Source organism: Apteryx rowi, unplaced genomic scaffold (genome assembly GCF_003343035.1).
Source record: "Apteryx rowi isolate R43461 unplaced genomic scaffold, aptRow1 scaffold_768, whole genome shotgun sequence".
Taxonomy (NCBI): domain Eukaryota; kingdom Metazoa; phylum Chordata; class Aves; order Apterygiformes; family Apterygidae; genus Apteryx; species Apteryx rowi.
In genome coordinates, this window is record NW_020451058.1 from 250,190 (window position 1) to 273,327 (window position 23,138).

The window sequence follows — 23,138 nt, forward strand, 5'->3', positions numbered from 1 at the left end:
TGGCCTAAGTGGCAAGTACGGACGGAGTTTGAACTCTTTCCTGATCTCCATACGCTGCTGGTGGGACTCTTCTGGTTCTGGAAGAGTTTGAATTTGTCGGGGAAGGTTTGGTCTAAGCAACGAACTCGTCACTACCGTTTGCTCTAGACGTTTGGGAGGAAAGTGGAAATGCTTCGCAATTTGAGGGAAAGCATACATTTAGGAGCTGTAATCATTTCAAATATAGCCTTGTAATTGCCGTGCGGCTGCGTTTTCCATCCCTTGCAGCAAACCGGTTAAGCGTAGACTTTTCTCGCTCGCGTTTTCTGAATTTCACTTTTCCTCTGAATCAGGCTGTTGCCATAGATCAGGGCTTTGGGAAAGGAATTATTGCCAGCTGCCTGTCTTGAACTTTGATATGGGGAGAGTGTCAGAACTTTCCAGCAATTTGTTTTTGCCCTTGAAAGTTAAACAGAAAGAGCGAAGTATTGTGGTTTCTGCAGATCCAAAGAGCTGGCAACCTTTGAGGCCTTTTGAAACGGAGGGTTTGTAAGTGTCAGCCCCAGTGTTTCTTTTGTTCCACAACAAAACACCCTGCTGCCACTCCGCTTGGGTGTTATCCAAGGTGGCAGTTAAATTAAAGTAGGGTCATTTGAGATCAAAGTTGGTGCTGCAAACAGCCATGACAATGCAGGGAAGAGGGGTTTTGTTGCCTGCAAAAAGACTGCAAAAGTGCATTTACCTTAGGTCTTTTGAAACTATGATTTCCAGTGGTTTATAGCAGTTCTTTCTCCTTTCAAGCTGCCGGAGGAAATTCCAGCAGCTGCCCTGCTCTTACGCTGTTAATTTTGTTAACTGTCTTTTCAACCTTCCTTTTTTTTTTTTTTCTCGTAGATTATAGTACCTATAGCCAAGCTGCAGCCCAGCAGGGGTAAGTAGCATTATGGTCTTATCCTCTGTGTTCTAAAAAGGCATAAGTATGTAATAATTGTGGTTTAGCCTTAACTCAAGTATATGTGCAGGTCCTATGGTTCTCCTTTAAATTTTAGATTCTGTATTGCCGTGGGATTTCAGCAGAAATCATTTGGATACTTGAAAGTTGTCTTGTGTGATACATGTGTTACAGAAGTCAGGCATATGGAGCTGCATTATAAATGTCTTTAAATTCATTTTACAGCTACAGCGCGTATGCACCTCAGCCAGCTCAAGGATATGCACAGACCACCCAGGTAAAACACGGAACAGCTTTATAATTGCTACTGAATCACATATCTTCCAGTAAACTACGTAGGGCTCTGCCAGCCATGAAAAACATTGAACTTCAGTGTCAAAATCCATCATTAAGAAGTTGTCTTGTAGCTTCCCACGCAATCTGAACTGCTTTCCTAAAGTGAAAACAACCTAAAAATCAAGGAGTTTCAACAGTCCCCTTCTTTCTTAACATTTCCTAGCCTAAGATTGTGGTTGCTGAGAGAATTATAAAAACCTCATGCTTGGTGTACTTTTGACACCAACGTGTTGGTGGGCGTTTTACTCGGCAGCGTAGGAGAAAAGAGGAAATGCCATTTGTGAAATTGCAGCAGCTGGAGGAGAGAATGGTTTTTCATTGAGGTATTATTGCTAAAACTACTAATGTTTTCAGTTGACTAGACTGCAAAACGACAATGATCTTTAAGAGATTAATTAAATGATGCTTTTTCAATCCTCAGGGTCCAAGTTGTTAAAAATGTATTTGTATACACATTCCGAGTGTGCTTTTTAAAGATCACTTTTCTCCTTAAAAAGTAGCCTTGGTTAATTTTCCCCTGCATCACTGGATAGCTTCTTTTTCAGGGGGAAGAACCTGCCTCCCAAGAGTATGTCTACATTATGAAAACAAAAATGACTCCGTTATAATGTTGCAGCCTTACGGAGCAGCTTCAGATTGGTTTATTCCAGTAGTGGTAGTAGCTTAGCTGCAGCGCTGTGGAGCCGAGCGTGGCCTAACTTAACCGTGCCTGGTCGGACTACCTGTGCCACGCTGCGTGCTGCTGGTACCTGGGCGAGCTAGTCTGAGGTGGATGAGGTGGTGTGAATACGCGAGCTCTTGTTCCTGCTGCAGCGTAAGAACGACCTTTGTAAAAATATCGCTGTTACAGGAGGAGCAGAAGGTTTGGTCTTGGCGTTTGGGTTATCCGAAAGGGTGACCGCAACAACTTTTATGTTGAATAAATATACTGAGACAGAACAATTCCAAGAACCACTTTTGAATGTAGAGGTTACGCAGAAAAGTAAGTGAAAACAGTCTGGCAAACGTAGAAAAACAGACCTCGTCAACATCCTTTTAGTGCGAGACTGACACAACTCAAACTCAGCTGTAGGCAGATAGCCATGGGAGGTTTGCAGCGTTTCCTGCCTCTTGATGTAGTGAACTTTGACAGGTGGGGAAAAAATCGAGTCTGGTCAAAGCTTTTCTACTCTTGGTTAAGATGTGGCTTGAGTTTAGTGAGACTGGCTGAGATATCAGCTTAGATCCAAAAAGGCATTTAGGTTCCCAGCTCTCACTTAAATCATTAAATAGCTTTAAGAATCTAGGCATTAAGGCTTGTCTTCATGCTGCTTTTTGAGCTGTAACTAGAGATTTATCCTAAACCAAACTGTTGACCGCGCAGATCTGTTTGAAATCGGCTGGTGCCTGAAGTTGGAGCCAGCTGGCCGGTGGCACAGGGCTCAGGGTAGTTAGCTCTTAAGCTGGTAAAAGTGCAGCACCAGCAGCTCGGCACTAATCCAGTCACCCTGAGCTGCTGCTCAGATTGCCGTGGCTGAAGAGTCGCCTCGCAGTGCTGCCGCCCTGGGGACTGAGCAAGACGAGGTACGGAAGCAGTTCTTTAGTGATTGCCTATACTTGAAAGTGAACTTCAGGTAAGGTGTGAATTGAGAGCTGCTTTCTTACCGAGTGCTTCCTTGCAAAGGCACTAAAATAGAAGTAGCCCTAACTGGAACAGTTTGGAGAACGGTAAACCCTAGGATGCTTATGCTAATCCTGGCCTCAGGTGCCTAAATAGTCTCCTATTTTTAAGACTGTTGAAAAGTGGGCATAAAGAATGTTCTTAATTGAGAGCTTAAATAGGTTCCTCCTAGTTAATGCTGAAGCAGTTTTGCGTTGAAGTGGCTGAGTTTATTTTACTTAGTGCAGTTCTGCCCTCTTAGCAGTCCCACTGCCGCTGTTTCAGGTTACTTGGGGAAGTATCTGATGTTCCTGTGTGCCTAGGTAATTACGAGCCGGATGTTTTCGTGTTTTGCTTCGCATAGAGCAGAGGTGTTTTGTGCAAATTTAAGAAGATATCCCTCCAGTCGTGGCACTGAAAAACCGCGTCCGTGACTTCATTACAGATCTGAACTGAAATTTGCGGTAGCACCTAAACTTCCACGGTAGCCTTGGCTTGACTCAGTTTGCTTTTCAGTGCCTCGGGTAACACAGATCCCCTGGTCTGTGTACATCACCAGAACAGTGTGTGTATGTCTGTGCAATACGTGTGAGTCGCTTCTGTTCACGAATTCAATTCCTATCGTCTTTGGAGCAGACTTATGGGCAACAGAGTTACGGAACTTACGGACAACCCACTGACGTCAGCTACACGCAGCCTCAAACAACTGCAACGTATGGGCAGACTGCGTATGCAACTTCTTACGGGCAGCCTCCGACCGGTAAGAGCCGCTACGCCTGCAAGACTTTATTTATATTGGGGAAAGAGTTGAGCTAAAGGCTTTAGCTTATCTATATTGGGGAATTCCGGCCTAAACCGTACTGAATTACTCTGGGCTGCTTTGATGTGGAAAGGATTTCTTCCCTTGAGAGCCTTCCTTGAGGGAAGGGCAGTTTAAGGCGATGCTAAGATGTGGGTGGGCTGCGTGCCAGGAGTAAACAAACATACCCGTTTAATTTTTTCAGGCAACCTTCTGGGTGCTGGTTTATGCTGTGGAACTAAGCATGGCTACAGAATGTACTTTACTTAAAAAAAAAAAAAGAGTAAAGCAAACAGGGGCTGCGCAGCAGCGCTCCTTGGGAATGTGTACTCTGGCTGCTTTTGAACCTGTGCAGGCACCCTTTTCCCTGAACACTTCAGTTGCCTGAAAATCGAATCAGTGAAAGCGACTGTGTGCCTGTTCTGATAGTGTACCCTCTACTTTTTGTCTTGTGCTTCCCACAGTAGAAGGGACCAGTACAGGTTTGACTATCCTGCTCGCTCTTGCATGGAGAAATGCTGTCTCATCCCGTCTAAACTTGTGATGTTAACCCTTTAGGTGTCACTTGTTTTTAGCGCTAAAAATACGCAGCATCGCAATGTGCGCACGCACACACAATATCACAGTAAGAATTTGCTAGGATGTAATGCTCTTTGCAAGTTCCACGTCTCTAAAACGAGCGTCTTTGAAAAGCTCCTCTGAGCGGCGAACTTTATGGCTAAAGCTTCCTAAGCCATGATGACAGCCGTGCCAAGAGGTTTCAGGTGAATCCGAGCCCGTTGTCGTATCATTTCCTAAAGGGTAAACAGCATGGTTAGACGTGTCCGGATGTCCTGACCACCACCTTTGCATGTTCCATGTTATGTCTTTGGGTTTCCAGTGCAGATGCATACGTCACGTGTTCATAAGTGCTCTGTAAACTATTCCAACGTATGCTCTGGAGTTTTGTGCAAATGTCTTAATGTTGAAAAGAAACTGTTGAGACGTTCTTCATATTTGGACTGGACTATTCAGGAGTCATTGAAAAAGAATACAAACTTTCCTCCAAGCAATGCTCTGAGTACCATTTTCTGCAGATCTATCCTTTATTATGAAGGACCGTTGGAGAAAGCTTCACAAGGAAGATGTAGAGGGGAAAAAACTATCCTATAGTATATCCAATTATACAGCGCTTTAGTATTAAACATCTTTACGGATGAGGAAAGTTTCTGCCTGGCAGTTACTTTGTGTCCTGCAGAACAAAAACCAAGTAGCCTTTAGCCAGTGTCACTGCAGACTATCTATGGGTTTTTTCTTTCCTTTTAACAGTATATAGACATAAACCAGTAGGAGAACGGAGTTGTAAGCTTCCAAGATTTCTTTCTTAGAAATGCTCGAGTCCCTTAGTCCTTACTATTGATTCCAGTCCTGCAAGGGTCGCAGGAGGTTCTACTGGTTATGTTTTCGCTTGTCCCTCTGATTCGAGGGTATGCTTGCTGGAGGAATAATAAATTAGGCATCTGGCCTGTACAGCTTCGTTTTTAGGCAAAAAGCTTCATGTTTTTCATCCAAAAAGAAAACTTAGAAAGTGGTCAAAGGGAAGATCCTATCAGGCCTGCAAATATTATTTGCCTCAATCCATGTAGCAGTTGTTCGTGGCAGAACGGTTTATGTTATCCTCAAGGCAGAGAGCCAGACTGTACTTATCCTTCCGGTACCTGCCTCTCCCCGAAGAGTCGGAGCTGTGCAAATGAAGCAGGTAGTGCTGAAAGCCAGTTTTTCTCTCTCTCTCGCTCTTCCTAATACTCATTTTGGCTTTTCATTCTAAACAAAGCCCATGGTGTTGCCTGGGGCGTACATCTCGGTGCCCAAAGAGACTTGCAATTTTTACATTGAATTTCAATTCATTTTTCCTAGGGATTGACTTTTTGTAGCGGAGGGAACGTCTGGAATTACTTAAAAGCGGGGTGCCTTTTTGTCTTAACGGTCTATTTTTTTGCGAGATGCTGTTGTTGTCAGGGAAATCCAAATCCTGGGCAGATGCACCCTCCTGGACCCTGCAAGAACGGCAGAGCCGGTTCCTCTGTGTCACCTCATTGCCTCAGATTGGGGCTGCTTTAACCGCCCTGCGGACCTCTTTCGGTCTGAAGCAATCTGCCGTTGCTGACGTTCCTCTCGGGCTGCCCGAGGTGAGAGTTAACGCAGAGGTTACGCCGCTTCCCTCCTGCGGCTGTAGGAAAAGGTGTCTTGGAGTCGTCTGGTTGCTTCAATACGAAGGAGAGGGGTTTCGGGGTCGTGAGCCTGTAGGCTTGTCCGCAGCTCCTCGGGCAGAAAGTGGATTAGAGGATTAATCGGCACCATCAAATCTGCGGTCGTGGTTTGCTCTTTAATCACTGCGGCATCTAAGCATGAATTCTGAGAGTAAATAAGAGTTGCATCTGCTGAAATTATTGGATTTGTAAAAATGTCATTTGGGGGCAAGTATGTAATTTCGGATATCCAAGTATGAATCCACTTTAACTAGCTAAGTGGGAGTTACTCTCCACGAATAACCAGCCCCTATTTCTCTTTTTACCTGTGAAATTTAGGAATATATATATATATATTTTATATATATGTATATATATATAAAATTTTTATATATTCAGAATTTGAAATTAACACAGCCGTAGAGGTATTGGCTACTGCAATAATCTTTTACGTGAAAATAGTGCAGAGGGAGGGTAGCGGCTGCTTCTTTGGGCGCGTAGACCCCATGGGTAGCTTTGAATACTGCTCGCATCAGAGAGAATCCTCCCAAAACTGCTGCTAGCTGACGTGAAGCCTGCGTATTTCAGAATAAATCTCTCTGAATCCGGTATCACTTGTAGTCGGCGTGCTCTGAGGACCGAATCCCGCAAGCTTCCCCTCCGCGTGAAGGATTTGTAGACTTCAGTAAGGGTTTTGCTTGCAGGCTTGGGTGCTTTGAGAGGAAACTGAGCCACGTAACTGGACTTCTTAAAGCAGGTTATCAAAGTTCTTCGGTTACTTTTTTCTTAGCGTATCTGTTCTGCAGCCTCTCTATGTATCTTACTAAGTCATGGGGGGAGGACAGAGAGGGGATGTAATGTTAATTTTCCCCCTCACATACAGGTCTTGAGGATTTTCTGGGTATCTAAACGGAGTCGTTGAAATGAGAATTTAGGCCCGGGGGATTTTAAATCACTGCCCTTTCCGTTTGTACGGAAACTTCCCGTTAGGCACGTTTTCGCAAGCAAAATGCTCCAGCCAGAGCCGAAGCGTTAAAATTCAGGATAATCTTTTTTCCCCTTTTATTCTAATGACTGTGCAGAGCTAGATCTTAGGAAACCAGCTCGCTCCTTAGATTTGAGGGGTGATGTTGGCACTAACTGTCCCAGAGGGGTCCGACTTGGGAAGACCTCTCTGTGCCTCTTACCTGTGACAAGGCTCGCCCGGGGTGACACGGAGACTCGAGGGCTTTGGTTTCCATGCCGCTCACTTTAGAACTAACCTTATTGCAAGCCGTAGGCATTTTTAGTAAGTCTTCAGGCTTCAAGCACTTGAAATAAGGGTTCCCTTAACTTTTGGTGTTGGTTAGTCGTGGTGGAAATGCCGTGGGTGGCTCGCCTTAAGCGTTGGGGCTGCTTAAATTTGTCTGAGGCTCTAAATGATGCTTGTTTTATCCCGTTCAGCGTTGTTGCATTCGCCCTTTTCAGTAACACTCGGAACAGGACTTTGCTTTTCAGAGAGCCCCTCAGCAAAAATGAATGATTGAATGATTTTGAGAACTGATTTGCTGGTGGTTCACGCAGTTATTGCCTGGTGGGAGACAAGTTTTCTCTCTTGTTTTAATGCTTCCAGGCTGGCAGAACCGTGATGGGGAAGTTAGCCTACGGGCATTCGTTGGGAGAACAGTAGCGTAATCGCTTTGGTAGGCCACGCGTAGAAGAAACGAGGCTTGTGGGAGCAGGCAATGTCCTTTAGCTGAAGTGGTTGCAACAAAATGGACAAAATTCTGCCCGCTCGGAGCTCCTTCATCAGGATCCGGAGCAAACTCGAGAATAACAGGCAGGACAGAAAACCGAGGCTTGTTTTTCATGAACTTCTGCGCTGCGTGAACTTCCTCTTCTCATGTCTCTTCCTCTTTACTTGCTAGTCGGAGCAGTTAGGAAGGGGCCCGAGTTTTAGCAGGATACCGGCAAAGCGCAGCAAGCTGGGAAGGTGCTTTGGGAGGGCACGGTCGAAGAAGGGGAAGGAGCGGCAGATTCATCCGCTTTACCCTGCTGGAAGCGCTTTCTCTTTGCAAATTGGGGAATTGAAATAAAAAGCTACAGCGCAATTTGTCTGAAATGCTGTATAATTAGAAGGAAGAGTACATCACCAATGTCTTATGTTTAATAAAAATAACAAGCAAAGGAGAAGCTGTTATCTTAATTGATGCAAGTAAGGACACATCCATAAGACGGAGACCAGTTGGCTGCTCTTTGGCAATCAAAGTTTTATATTTTTAGTAAGTCGGCGTCTGCTGACAGTATTTTTAATTGGTAAAGTTTTTCGTGCAGTCTTTTGTTTCATGATTTGAAAAGCTGCTTGAAAGTTTCTTAACTGGAGGAGAGGGGAAAAAAAAACAAGTTAATTCCTCATTTTCATCTTTGTGTCAAGCCAAATGGTTGGGTAAATTATCCCACGGTGGCTGCTGGAAAGACTAATCTAAATGGAGGTCATTTGGGATCTCAGATATTCTTGGACAGCTGTTCCGAAATATATTTATATGAACTTTAAGCTTTTCACCTAAAGCAAACTGTGAAATTCTAAGTAAAACAGAGATATATAAAACATAAGGAGCTACCGGGTATTTCTTTTTTGGCCTCCCTTAAGTTAGTGCAAAAGCAAAGCAGTTTTCTTTTGTTTTTAGAATTACTGATTCAAAACAATACTTTGTAAGTGGCTCCAGAAGACCTCTTAAGCCAGGCTTGTGTCATTTTGTGCTTTCATTTTTTCAAAACCGCTGAAAGGATGGGATTGAACCTTTTTTTTTTAATCAATTGCATTTGTTTTACGAACAGGAGCTTTGTCTTGTCTTCTGGCTTTCAGAAGGCTCTGCATGCCTCGGCTTGTCCTCTCCGTGCTTTGTTACTTGAGCGTTGAGTTTCGGTAGCTGTAAACCATCAGTCTGTAGATGCTGGTTGAAAGGTGACTTTCCGTAAGGTCCCGGAATGTGGTTTTTGGCTCCCCTGGGCTGAGCTGGTGACGACAGAGCTGGGGGTGTAGGCTGAGGTTTCCCTTTGCGGGGGTTATCTGAGGAAGGCGCCAGGGGTAGCACGGGTTAGCGTGTCATTTTGAGGTTACGTGTAATATTCTTGAAACGGTAAAATCTGTGCAGTTTCTGAGGTCTCGATAAACCATGAACCATGAAGTAAAATAGTCTGAGATGCTGGAAGGAGGTCGACGAGCTAATCTGACGCGGCTGTCGTTTGTTCCAGGTTATACTACCCCGACTGCCCCCCCGGCGTATAGTCAGCCCGTGCAGGGGTACGGCACAGCCGCCTACGATACTAACACCGCTACGGTTACCACCACGCAGGCTTCTTACGCAGCCCCGTCCGCTTACGGCACCCAGCCTGCCTACCCAACCTATGGGCAGCAGCCAGCCGCATCCGCACCTGCAAGGTAACATCTCTTTTCTCTCTTCCTCCTAAGGCCGTTTTTGCTCTGCTGTTGAAGAGAACCTTTTGGGTGAACCCGGGGCCACCGCCGGGCGAACCGGGGCCCCCTGGTTTTGCGCCTGCCTTTCCTCTGCCTGTCGTGTTTGAGCTTTGCTCTTGCCGCATGTGATCCCACCACCATTTCGAGGCCCCGGGAAGCCGTGTAGGTCGCTCCTGCTCGGACCTAGTGAGTCGGCACTGTTATCGTGCGATGGGAAGAGCAACCGGCCAGCAAAAACGGCCGCTTGACTCGTGATGTAAAACAGCCGGTTGAGCAGTGTCTGATCTGATCTCTGAGTCACGGGGTTACCTAGGATAATGTTACGTACTGTGATTTGAATAGGTGCGTGTGCGGAAGACAATTTGCTTTTTAAATTGCTTGTGCCTGGACACTGCTGATAGCATGTTTAGCCTAATTGTTTGCTCAGTACAGGAAATTTTTAGAATACATAATAGAACCTTATTTAAGAGTAAGTAAAAGCTGCTTCATTCATTTACCTGATGTTTGCAGTAACTGCTTTGATTAGGAAAGATAGAGCTTAACACAGCTCTGTCCCTATCTTTCAGATAATGCTTGAAATATTGGTTCTGATGTCATTTAGAATGAATAATTTTCCAGCTTGTACAACAAAAGCAGTTTAATTGTTTTTACTTGGCTCTGAGAAACACTGTGAGATTATAAACAGGAAAGGAACAAATATGAAAGAAGGGGAAGTGTGAATTATGTGCAAGAATTCTCTTAATTTTCAGGCCTTGAGAGTTCATACTGAACATTGCTTTCCATTCACCGGATAACGTCTATGGGGCAATATCTCATTGCCCTGGATTCTCAGCCAAACAACGATGCCTTTAACTGACCAAGTTTCTGGCTGCTTTTGAGCTAATGGTTTACGAGCGTTGTGCAAAGCAGCTAGAGTGGAGCGGCAGCGTTGCTCATCGACTTCCCTGGCCGTTTCGCATCCTTGATTCATTCTAGAGCCAAAGTCTAAATCCCTTGCCTTAGGTTTCACAGCGCGGCTGGTAAACAGAAGCTTTAGTGCTCTTGAAGTGCTCTGTTAATGATGTTGCCCAGGCCTTTCCCGGTGGCAGGGGAGTGTATAAATTACCAGTCAGCAGGTGGCAAAATGTTTCGTATGTAACTATCGTATATTAGCTGCTGTCAGAATGACTGACACTGATTTGATGCCGGTTTGTAACGCTTGCACAAGAAACGGGTAGCACCTCGCTATAGTGTGTGTGTGKGKGGGGGGATCCGAGTGCCTTAGTTGCTGCCGCGGAAGGAGGTTTGTACCGGGGTTTCCTCATTGTTCAATATTGCTTTTTAGACCCCAGGATGGCAGCAAACCGGCAGAGACTAGCCAGCCGCAATCGAGTACGACAGGCTACAGCCAGCCCAGCCTAGGGTATGGGCAGAGTAACTACAGTTATCCTCAGGTGCCTGCCAGCTACCCTATGCAGCCAGTCACTGCGCCTCCATCCTATCCTCCTACCAGGTAATTCCCRTGGAAAGCTAAGCCTGGTGCCGCTGGTGTTGGAACTTTGGGCTTAGCTTGGGCAAAATGTTTTTTGGAAGGGATTTTATATGAATTTAAAGGGAGGTTTGCTGTCCTGGGGGAAGGGAGCTGTGATTCTTGTTGGGGTACTTCTTCTCATAAGGAAGATGAGGCTATGAGTGAGTGAACRGATGTCTATGCGTGCGTATTTGCAGTAACAAGGCAAAAATGACAGATGCTTTTAAGAAATTTCCTAGATATGGAGTGTGAGGGTGACCTTTTGCCACCTCCTTAGATGTGGTTTTGACAAGGGGCTCTCCTCTTGCCCTCAGGTATCCTTAATAACCGCTGTTAGGTATGGTGTTGATGCTGACTTCCAGAATGCATGTTTTGAAATTCTGAAAGCCTGAACTACGTGAAGCAAAACTGTTTTATTATCCATCAGCTGAGAATATTTCAGTGCCAAGGCAGAAGTGAAGCCTGTTATCTGCATTGCCACTGATTTTTACCCTGACGCTTTAGCCTCTTTCTAGAGTTATGCGTGAATTGAGAATGGTCACGTAAACTGCGAAAAGCAAAATCAGTCAGGTTTATTTTTTCTCCTGCCATCACACTCCACAGGCTCACTTCACCTTTTTAAATGTTTTTCAGTAGCGCATAGGGCTTAAAATTGCATTGCTCTCTAGTGAGACACTCCTGCAGTCTAAGGCGCATGTTCCAGCAAATTGGCTTATCTTTCCATGTTTTTAATGCTTTTGTCTTTCAGCTATTCCTCTACGCAGCCAAGCAGTTACGATCAGAGCACTTACTCCCAGCAGAGCACCTACGGGCAACAGAGCACCTATGGACAACAGACTAGCTACGGCCAGCAAAGCAGCTACGGCCAGCAGCCGCCGCCAACTAGTTACCCGCCCCAGACCGGATCCTACAGCCAGGCGCCAAGCCAGTATAGCCAGCAGAGCAGCAGCTACGGCCAACAGAGTGAGTGCGCTTCGAGCCGCGTGCTTATCGGCGGAAGGGTTGGTTTCGGCGGCCCGCGTGCGGAAAGAGGTTTTGCGTTTGTCGTTTGGGTCTAGAGGGTCTCGGCTTGCGACCGCGTCGAAGGGAGAGCGTGCTGCAGCTGGGTTTGCCCTTTCTCACCGCAGACTGGCTCGCCTGGCTCGGTAGCAAATGGTGATGGTGGCCTTGGGGTGGTGAGAGCGAACGGGTGGTTGAAACGCTCARAAATATGGGGGCAAGACTTGGTGTAAGCAACCGTGTATCGCCAGGTGATGGTTCTGGAGAGTTTGGACTGATAGTGTCTAACTTAAGACTTGGTCCCGCAAATGGAGAGCGGTGCGTCTTTCTTTAAACAGCACTGTCGCTATAGGAACTGTGGCAAACAATTCTCTGGGGATACTAATTACGTTCTGATGCTGAAAGCAGGGGGGAAGAAAAGGCTTAAGAGGGGACAGGCAGCTTAGATCCGCTCTTGTCTGCAGCTGCCTAACATTTCCATTACAAACTTCCTCAGGTTCGTTCCGTCAGGACCATCCTAGCAGTATGAATGTATACGGACAGGAATCCGGAGGCTTTTCAGGCCCAGGAGAGAACCGGAACATGAGCGGCCCTGATAACCGGGGCAGGGGAAGAGGGGGATATGATCGCGGAGGCATGAGCAGAGGTGGGCGGGGAGGAGGACGCGGTGGAATGGGGTAAGAGCAAATCTTTTCTCCTTTTACCTAAATCTGTTTTACCCATAGGATTTGAAATGGAAAGAGGGGACTGAAAGGTTGACAATCCCAGCCGTACTTCCATGGAGCAAATCTCTATAGCAGCATTGCTTCTAATCCATGGAAATGTTATCCTAGGGGGAAATAGGAGCAGGATCCGTTTTTATTTTTCCTGCAGCTGGTTGGGCACGGGGCAATTACGGGTATTGCTAAACCTGGAACTTTCAGCTCCCTTCGTGGTCGTGCAGAGGTGAAATCCTCTGCGGGGTTTAACAGTAACTTTGGATCGAACACACACAAACCTTCCGCCGGGTCCAGGAGTCACTTCCTGTGCCTCGCTAACGGGGATCTTGACAGTTCAGGTATGTACAAGGCGGAAGCCTCGTGTCAGCCTCGTGTTACACTGTCAGCCTCTCGACCTTAGAAGTAGCATGCAGAGCTACTGTCGTAAGCGTACGTGTGGGGCAGATTGCTGCTGTTGAAGCCATGGCTTTGAGTGGCCGGAGTACTTAGAGCTTGGTTGGAGTGTGCAGGAAGGCCCCGAGAATGTGCAAAGCTCTGACTTGACTTCCAGGACTGCTCCCCCTTGGAGCTTTCGGGTGGTCTAAATCAGTTTGGCCATTTTAACTGATGGCAAAACCTGGTTTAGTAAACCTGCGCCTTCAGGTCAGCAGTTTGTCTCCCTGTCTGTGGTGTCTGTTTTAATAAAGGTGAGGAAGGTGGACTAATACCAAAGGCTAATAAGAGAAGGAAGGTGTCGCTTTGTGTGTGTTCTATCCCTTCGCAACGTCGTTCGGAGCTATGCAGAGTGCCCATAGATGCGCAGGGGAAACACGGCGTGGGATGCAAAGTGCCACCCCTTGGATTTGGCAGGGCAGCTGGAATTGCAGCTTCTTGCGGCTGGGCAACTTATTAAGCTGTTTTACAACCTGGTGGCAACCAGAGTTTGGGCAAGTTACAGTCCCATTCTGCATAGCTCTGTCAAAATGAATTGAAGTGGCATGAAATCTTTATCAGAGAAATGCAACTATCCGGTACACGGAAATAGAAGAAAAAGATTTACTCATGTTGGAATACATTTGGCTTGAATTGGCACGAGTGGAACAGAATTCCATGGTTCTGTATAAAGATTTCACCCATGATGTATTTATCTCTAACGGTTTAAAGTAGATGTAGACACTTGAAATATCTATCATCACAACTTAAAATTTCTAGTCCCTTCAGAGCTGCTCACTGCAAAAGATTTGCCATCTGCCTCTAATCACACCTGTAATGCGAGATTAAATTACGTATGTAGTGATTTCCGCTTGACTAGACCATTCGAAAGGGCCCCCTGCTTTATGGACATAGATTTTCTGCTGTCCGTAGAAAAGGCGGCTTTTCCCTGAACACCAAGGGCAGGTAGGGGAACTCGGCCCTTCTTATCATGCTGTGGTGATGGATTTCAGTGTCTCCAGCAGGTAAGGAGCTCGATGTTATTAACATGCCCTTTTTCATTGACTCAATTATTTTATATTTTCATTGGCTGTTAAACATGGAAACTTTTTAACATGCTTTGTCGCATTTATATGCTACAGGTTACAAAGTGAGAGCCTTGTATACACTTCAATACTTAAAAAGTACCCGTACTCAGTACTCAGCCGGCAGCATAATGAAAAGTGGGACTAGACACGGTGTCCATATGGAGAGGAAAAATATACATAGAATATTTTTAACCAAATGTATTCATTGTATAAATGGAATCCTTCTGTAACTTTGGTAACTGCGTACTTGTTTTTTGGTAATAAAACCAGAGGAGGTATACTACTTTAGAATTGTGTAACATTAAAAAGTGTAAAAGTATGTGTTTAAAAAGAGAGACATTACATATATGGTGTGTACTTTAACAAAAGGAGGCAAAGCTGCATGCAACAGCTTGAAACTGTGTATTGACAACTTTTTTTTCCAGTATTAGAGGTGCAATACTTGCTAGAAAATAGGTGGTGCTCTCCCTCCTCTGCTCGTCTCCTTCAAAACGACTTCTGTCTTCCCAAAAAGCAAAAGAAACGCAAAAATCCTTTTCAGGTGGCATTTTCCTAATCAACCAGCACTTGAAAGCRGTCATAAACCGAAAGCTTTAGCCAAAGCTTTTGCTGAAAGCTGCGGCCGTGAGTTTGCATTGGCGTGTGCCGAAATCTTCCGTTCTGGTCTGTGTCCACAAAGCTGCACCCCAGGCCTTCGAGCCCTCGCTGTATTCTGTAAGTTCTCCTTCCACAGAGACTTGTTAAATTCAGTAGCGACCTGAATGTATGGCTTTATACCGAGGTTTTAGCGGAAATGTCATCTGAACTGTGTTGTAGGTATCGCGTGTGGTTGTCTCCTGCCTTTTTAACTGTTAATGTTAGGGACCTGCGGGCTCGCTTCGCTCTCCTGCTGCGAGAGGCTGAGGGTGCACCTTTATGTACACACGGAGGGGAGGGAGCTGCCCGGCGAGCGGCCTGGCGCTTCCTTTTAAAGAAAAGCGCAATTCGTAACGCTCGAAAACGCGGGGTTTTTTTTGCCAAGTATTGCACTGCTAATACCGCTACGAGTAACGAAAGGGTACCGACAGCGAAAGTGGGTGTCTAAAACCAGACAAGCGAGGTTGTGTACGTAAAGGAAAATTGAGCGAGCTGCCCTGAAGAAAGGCATAGTGACGAGATGAGAGAGAGAGAGACAGATGCATTGTTTGGAGATGTTTAGCCAGTGCCCTTCTTCCCAGTGAGCCGCAGAGGCTCACAGCGGTACTGGCTTTGTAAAGGGAAAGGCCTTCATTTCTTCGTTTATCCCCCCAGCAGCGCTGGAGAGCGAGGTGGCTTCAATAAGCCTGGTGGTAAGTTTTTGAGCATTACAATGGATAGTGTTAAAAAAAAAAAAAAAAAAATGCAGTCAGTTTTTAGAAAAAAGTGTAATTTTTATTTAGTTTGATAAGTGGTTAAAATGACATATGCAACAAGACTGTAATGGGTACTGCCGGCAATGCCTAGGGGTATGCGGTTACAGGACACAGGGTAACTTGGAAGAATTGAAACCACTTCTGTAATTTGGGGAAAATAAATGGTTTGGATTTAATAAAAAAAAATTTTTTAAAGTAACTTTTTTTTTTTTTTAATAAACTTAAAACCGATTGGCCTGGTAAAGCATTAAAAAGTGTAATAGTGGTTAATGGTTTTGAAAGGCTGCTAAAAATAGCAAACCGATCACCAAGTGAAAGGTGCATTGCTGACATTTCGGCAATGCAGGTCAATTTGAGTTTAACCGATGCCATCGAATGGTGGTTATAAGTAGATAGTATTGTGTGTGTCAGTTCTTCAGCCTGCAAGACGTGCACTAACACAGCTTTTTATGATTCTCTCCTGACTGGCAGGACACATGGAAGAAGGACCAGACCTTGATTTAGGTAATTGCAAACAACTGCTCAGCCTCTCTCCTGAGTCTGTGAGATTTAAGACCTTCTGTGCTCGGTCTCTGCTCCGGACAAGGGCCGTTGCCCCGTAGAGGTCGTAGCCCTGTTACTTGCCCTCCTGGAGAAGAAGCGCAAGGATGCTCAGCCATTTACAGTCTCTTTATGGCTGTTTCATTTATTTTTGTGTTCCGGATTTGTCAGAACACCTGGACTGGTGGAAAACTGCCGACGTTTGTGAGATGTTTGCCCCTCTCCATGGGAAGCGGGTGGTCTTTTTGAGTAGCTCACCGGTAGCTGTTTGGTACAGCAAAAAGCAAACTTCAGGCTGCGTTAGACTGGAGCTTGTCTGGTAGTCTCCTGCCTTGTCCCGCCACCCCCGGCCTGTAGGCGTATAGCTCTTTGCTTCCTGCTGTGCCGATGTGTTTGGTAGTTATGCATCAGTCTTCCGGGATCAGCATATTTCTCTGCTGACGGAAGGGATGGTTAGTGCAGCGAGGAAGGGCTCAATGTCTGTGCAGGAGCCCAAAGGATGCAGAACCTCACACACGTCGTGTCTTTTGCGCACAAAAGTTTCCCCTTATGTCTCATCTTAGATATCTCCCGTTATAACCAAGTGGCTTAACCATGTAGTTTACACTGCACCGGGTGGGTCTCTATCCGGCTGCTGCACAGGAATAAACCAAAACAGGCGGTGGGAGACAGGCCGGCTCGTGCCTGCTAAAGCCAAGGTCTTTCCAGGCATTCGGCCGTGCCGTTCAGTGCAGTTCTCCCTCCCTGCGTTTAGGAGGCGTTGCAGAATCACTGCTCAGCGCCGGGATTTTCATGTCACTTTATAAAGACGCTCACTGAAAGGCAAGCAGCAGCCCGCGTAGGGGGTGACCTGATAAAGTACACCGCTGTTTTGAATTCCCTTGTTTTCCCTTACTGTCGTGACACTGTGAATTCTCTCCTAGGCCCACCTATGGACCCAGATGAGGACTCAGACAACAGTTCAGTTTATGTGCAGGGACTCAATGATAATGTGACCCTGGAGGATCTGGCAGACTTCTTCAAGCAGTGTGGTGTTGTCAAGGTGAGGAAGAACATGTGCGCGCAGGTTAATGCCAGCATATCTCCAGATGATAGAGGGTGGTGGAAAGGGATTGCCCACTCCTTCCTACCACCATATCGATCGTTTCCCTTTAAGCCTTCTTATCCAGGAACTGGGCAGGTCTCCTGCTAGTGGGGCAGTAAGATGGCCACAGCCTGGAGATAACCTGTAGTTCAGGCTTTCCGGAAGAACCTGTGCAGGATTTGTCCTTTGGCTTCCCAGTTGGACTTGCAGAAGCAGCAACGCTCACATCCTCGAAGCGGAGGAATTGTGCTCCTGTGGATCTGCTGCTGGCAGGCTGGGGGGATCGGGATGGCTGGAGAGAGATGGAGGAGCGCGAGAGGAGAGTGTTCACTATTCACTCTACTTCTTCATAGCCCATTTCTGGCACTGCCAGGTGCGTTCAGGAGAGGCTTGTGTGCCAGGCAGCCCTTTTTTGGGCCGGTTTGGTTATCTGGGCAGTAGCTGCTGCAGGAGGTGAGCCAGAGGGGCCCTTTCTTCTGCCATGGACTTGCCAAAATGAGGTGTGCTTAGGACGCCTGTTGTCTCAGGTTGAATAGCGGAACAGAGGAGAGAGTCGTCACTCAGCTTGCGGGGGAGATGTGATTTGAGATGCTCTTTTGATTTCCTGCCAGATGAACAAGAGGACTGGGCAGCCTATGATACACCTCTACATTGACAAGGAAACCGGCAAACCGAAAGGAGATGCCACGGTATCCTATGATGACCCATCTACTGCCAAAACAGCTGTGGAATGGTTTGACGGTGAGTCCGTGAAGCGTGTTCTGTGGTGGAATCACTTTGTTCAAGATTTCCTGGCTAAATTCTTGGCTGATAGAAGTGGGCATTTCTGTCCTCAGTGCGTAATAGTCGTTTGAAGCTGGCTCTAGATTATCATGCAGGCTTTTGCCTAAAAAGTTCTTGGTTTTAACTGGAACAGGTAAGCGTGCTGCTTTGGGTCATGGTTGTCCACAGTAGCCTAGGCTCCTTTCCCCCATTACTCTCCTATAACTAGATTTTATCTTAGTCCCACAGGTGGAATTTTGCCCTTTGACACTTGGGTGAAACCTTCTGTGCAATTAGTGACTCCGCGCACTTCCGTACCCTGGTAGAAAGATGTATGTGGTATCTGGGTCCAGTAAATAGCGGAAGCTCACGGCACAAAATGAGGCGCTTGCCCTTGTATTCGTTCTAGGAAAGGATTTCCAGGGGAGCAAGATCAAAGTTACCCTCACGCGGAAGAAGGGCCCGATGAACAGCATGAGAGGCGGGATGCCGCCACGCGAGCAGCGGGGAATGCCTCCCCCGCTCCGCGGAGGTAAGTTATCCAGCTCCCCCAGGCCCCAAAAGGGCAAAGCCAAAGTTGTAACAGCTGCTGAGTTACAGCCTGTCCTTCAACTGTTGCTGGAGTTAATGGAGTCTTCCTTTCAGGTCCAGGGGGTCCTGGTGGTCCAGGGGGTCCTGGCGGTCCGAGTGGTCCCATGGGCCGGATGGGAGGCAGAGGTGGAGACAGAGGTGGCTTCTCCTCAAGAGGGCCCCGGGGATCCAGAGGAAACCCCTCCGGTGGGAGCGTCCAGCACCGAGCCGGAGACTGGCAGTGTCCCAATCCGTAAGTACCGGGTTGCTGTCCCTGCCCAGAAACTCCCCTCTCTGCTTGGGCGGATACGCAGCACTGTCCCATGCCGCCTTCATCTCTTCCACGTGTTGCAGCAGGTACCTGTGAACGTGCTACCTATGTAGTAGCTACTCCCGTGTGGTGAAAATGGTTATTTTTAGCTCAGAGCACCAAGGCCCAGGTCCTTTTATCCACGTTGCAGCGTAACCCTGCAGACAGCCGCGCCACCGCATGGCACGCCGACTAATTCGGGCCAAGGGGCTCGCCCCGGGTCCTGCTGACCACCTCCGAGGCGCTGTGCTCTCCCGTTAACGCCCAGGCGGCGCTTCTGAGCGGTGGCGCTTAACCAGGAATGCGTTTGCAGTCTTTGCTGACTGGTGGTTTTGTCTAGGGGATGTGGAAACCAGAACTTCGCCTGGAGAACGGAGTGTAATCAGTGCAAGGCTCCTAAACCAGAAGGGTTTCTGCCACCGCCTTTTCCCCCTCCAGGTATGTGTGTGGCAATGTTCACAGCTGGGAAGGGCTTGTGCTGTAGGCGCTGATGCTGCCAAGATAGCCGTAAAGGCAGTGAGCTGCCCTGAGCGCGGTTTGGGACTCCTCATGCAGAAGTTCAAGGGAGTGGCTGCTTCCAACCCTGGGAGCTACTGGGGAAAGGTCCCTCGTTGAGCTGCGAGATGGAGACTGGAAGCGCTGTGCTCTGCCCTCTCTCTCCTGCRCTTTCCAGCTCGTCTTGAACTGCCAAGCCTCTTCCTTGGGGCGGTTTTCAGTGCTCCAGTTCCCCAAAGCAGCACTGTCACCTTGTTGCTCCCAGGTAGTGACCTCTTTGTCAGCCCTGTCTCTCCTGGCTCTGGAGGAGAAGCTCAGTGAGACTTTGGAGCTGCTGCGGTTTGGCTTCAGTCACTTCTGGCTTCAGCCAGTGGCCTCATCCGTTTGATTCTGCAGTCCCTGGGCCCAACTGCTCTCATGTGGAAGCCAACAATGAGCAGAGTGGATCTTGTCTTGCAAAGTTGTTTGCCTTCGGGGTTTCCCACCAGCTCTTGGGCCACAAATTTCCTGTGAAGGGACAAGAGTTTGAAAGGCTGGAGAAGTGTCCAGAGTAGGTGGGCTCTTGCTCTCAGGTTGCTCTTTCCTGTGAATCTTTTCCTCTCTCCCAGGTGGAGACCGCGGTAGAGGTGGCCCCGGGGGCATGAGAGGCGGAAGAGGAGGTGGCCTCATGGACCGTGGGGGACCTGGTGGCATGTTCAGAGGTGGCCGTGGTGGAGACAGAGGTGGATTCAGAGGGGGCCGGGGGATGGATCGAGGTGGATATGGAGGAGGAGGACGGCGAGGAGGAGGACCTGGGGGCCCGCCTGGACCACTCATGGAACAGATGGGAGGCGGAGGCAGAGGTGGAAGGCGCGGAGGACCAGGAAAAATGGACAAGTACGTACGGGCGTGAGAGGAGAATGGGTTGAGGGGTCGAGAGCTGCCATCTGGGCAAACCACCTGGGAAAAGGGGCAAACTGAAGTGTCCGCAAGGGCGGAAGGGGAGGTTTGGCACCTCAACGGGAGCAGCTCGGTCGGTTGGGAAAACACTGTTGGACGGAGCAACCCCAAAGCCAGCAACACCCGTAGAAAGTGCTACGCGGAAGCAGTGGTGGGGGGAGAGGGGGGTCTCCAGGGCCCCTCATTTCTACAGTCGGCCCCATCGGTTTTAGATCCCCCTTCGACACGGGTGGGGAGCGTGCCTTCCCTCCGGCTCCGCGGGAAGAGCCGCTGGGAGAGGGCCCGCTCCTCGGGAGCTGCCGCTGACCCGGCCTCTCCGCTTGCAGGGGTGAGCACCGCCAGGAGCGCAGAGACCGGCCCTACTAGAGGCAGACCCGCGGAGCTGCATTTACTACCAGATTTATTTTTTAAACCAGAAAATGTTTTAAATTTATAATTCCATATTTATAATGTTGGCCACAACATTATGATTATTCCTTGTCTGTACTTTAGTATTTTTCACCATTTGTGGAGAAACATTAAAACCGAGTTCAAGGGTAGTGTGCCGAGTTTTTTTTTTTTTTTTCCTTTTAAAAATGGTTGTTTAACTAAAACTAAACCGGATGCGAAACCGTTGTTGTGAGCATGCTCTCGTATCATCGTGTGCAAATCCCAGAGGCGGCGACTAACTGTAACGATGTTAATGGTTGTGATGTTTTTTTAAAATAAAATTCCCAATGTTTATAAACGTACCACTTCTGGCCTCTCTTGAGCACCTTCGGCCCGGAGCACCAGCCCCGCGCCGGGAGCCGGGATCTCGCCGCCGGCCTCCTGCGGGGATTGTCGCAGCCGGGGAGCCTGGATGGGAAAGCTGCCGTAACGGAGGAGGCCGCGGAGGAGCAAAGCGAGGCGCCGTGATTTAGCAGCCCCTAGCGCCTGCCCTGCGTGGTCGGGGTGAAAATGACGGCGGGGTTTCAGTGATCCCGCTGGACTTGTTGCATCCTGGCTGTAAATCGGAGCGTGGGCTGGCCGGGCCCTTGGCTTGGGYGTCACCGGTGGCTGTCACCTTGTTGCCCAAGCATTGGGATAACTCCGGTGAGTCCTGGAGCTCGAGCTTGAACAGCAAACATCCGAAAGGAGGGTGGGCAGTGCTTGAAGGCTGGGTTACGGCAGGGAAACAGCAGGCAGCTGCCTGCAGGCTCAGCCCCAGGCCTGGAATGGCGGCACCCAGGCTTTGGTGCTGGGTGCGAGCTGCGACTCTGGGCCTGGCTCCCGTAAGGGTGTTGGTTATGCACCAAGCCGTTGCCAGGCTGCAGTGCTCCGCAGAGCGGTGCCTGCGCTCCGCCGCCTTCCCGGGGGAGAGGAGCGGAGGCTTGGTGGGAAAAAACGCAGCCGGGGAGGTTGCCATGGCGGGAAGGCTGTGGGCTCTCGGCTCCCCCGGGACGTCGCGCTTTGCCGGTGAAACGCGGATGGCAACCTGCTCCCTTTAGCTGGGTTAGAGCTTTGAGGGGGGGAATGAGGTGCTGATCTCCGAGCCGGAGCCCGGTCCGGCTTTGGGGGCGAGGAGGGGGCTGCCGGGGAGGAGGCGTGGAAAAGCCAGCACCTTCAACCCAATGCCTCGTACCCGGGAGAGCCACGCATGTGAGTTTGGGAGCTGGCCTGCAGCTTTCGGAGGTTTCTCCCCGGGGCTGGAGGCGGGGGGGGTCGTTTGGCGAGAAACCCCGTGCCGCGCTCGCTCAGGACCCTGCTGCCGAACCTGCCGGGGCTCCGCAGCCCTGCCCGAGCTCGGGGTGCTCCTCATGCCCCCCCCCTCTGGCCCAGCTTCCCGAGCAGCCCCAGAGGTGCTTCCCGAGCCGATGACCCAGCGTCTGGACCGGGTGCTCTGCGCCTCTTCTGCCGCTGGTTAATAATTGAAGAGGCGCCGCTGCCGCTCGGGCCGCGAGCGTTTCCAGGAAAGGGCCGGGAGGGAGCAGAAGTGGCCTCGCTGTTTCTGCCGGCCTCCCTGGGGAGAGCCGGGTTTGGGGGGGCAGCRAGCCCCGGGAGCGGAGCCGGAGCCCCTTGGGGCTGCAGCTGGCCCCACCGCGGGCAAACGCCTCGTCCTGCCCCGTGCCTCAGTTTCCCCATCTCAAAGGTTGCTGCCAGGCCCGGCCTCTCCRGCAAAGCTCAGCGGAGCTGCCCGGGCCTCTGCCTGGGAGCTGGGGGCCGAATCCTGCTCCCATGCTGAGCATCCTCCTGCTGCCTCGTCCCCTCCTGGAGCCGCTTGCCCCGGAGGTGGGTGCTGGGGTGGGGGGGGGGCGGTCCCCGTGCGCCCCAGCACCCAGAGCGGGTTGGGGGCCTCTGTGCACCCAGCAGAGTGCCGGGAGAGGGCAGCTGGGCCCCCCCTCGCCCCTGGGGTGAACCCCCCTCTGGGACCCCCACCAGACCCTGCGGGCGACTCCGGGGCACGGGGGGGCTCTCGGTGGGTTTCGGGGCGCCAGGCTGGGATGAGGGCACGGCACAGGGCAGCACTGGGAGACCAGCGTAGGGGTGACGGGGGCGGCTGCGCCTGCGGGGGTGAGGTGCCCCAGGCTGGCCCCAGCTGCCCCAGTCTGACCCACTGGCCCCAGTTGCCCCAGTCTGACCCACTGGCTCCACTCGCCCCACTCTGCCCCTGCTGCCCGTGGGGGATGTGGGTGTCCAGGTGCCCCAGCTCCCCCGTAGCCCTGCACAGGCCTTGCAGAGCCCTGACCATAGCACTGCCCCGGGGGTGCGCGTGTGCGCGTGTGTGTGCACGCGTGGGAGCCGTGTGTGTGCGCGTGTGCGCGCGTGTGCGTGTGCGTGCGGGAGCCGCGCGTGGGTGGGCGCTGTGTGCGCGCCGCAGCCGCGCGCCTGTGGCCGGGCCGGGCCCCCGCCCCGCCGCTCCCATCTGCCGGGCTTTTCCCGGCCCTTTTTGGGCCGCCTCCAACTTCCCG

General features: G+C 49.6%; 2 protein-coding genes across 2 annotated transcripts in view; both read left to right on the top strand.

The window, feature by feature from the left end:
• Nucleotides 1–746: 746 nt before the first annotated feature.
• On the top strand, nt 747–20,939 carry EWSR1 (EWS RNA binding protein 1; the record flags this gene model as incomplete). The annotated part of the gene is made up of 16 exons (XM_026088363.1): nt 747–910; nt 1,157–1,208; nt 3,543–3,666; nt 9,168–9,354; nt 10,715–10,882; nt 11,649–11,863; nt 12,396–12,576; nt 15,408–15,445; nt 15,980–16,012; nt 16,972–17,090; nt 17,744–17,873; nt 18,304–18,426; nt 18,540–18,717; nt 19,115–19,212; nt 19,878–20,145; nt 20,535–20,939. Coding segments are annotated over 16 exons (2,118 nt in total), but the record flags the coding sequence as incomplete, so codon positions are not given.
• A 49-nt stretch (nt 20,940–20,988) lies between these two features.
• Nucleotides 20,989–23,138, top strand: part of GAS2L1 (growth arrest specific 2 like 1) — an 11,603-nt gene continuing 9,453 nt past the window's right edge. Inside the window, exon 1 of the mRNA XM_026088364.1 lies at nt 20,989–21,282. The gene's annotated coding sequence lies outside the window, so the exon portion shown is untranslated. The remainder of the gene's footprint in view (nt 21,283–23,138) is intronic.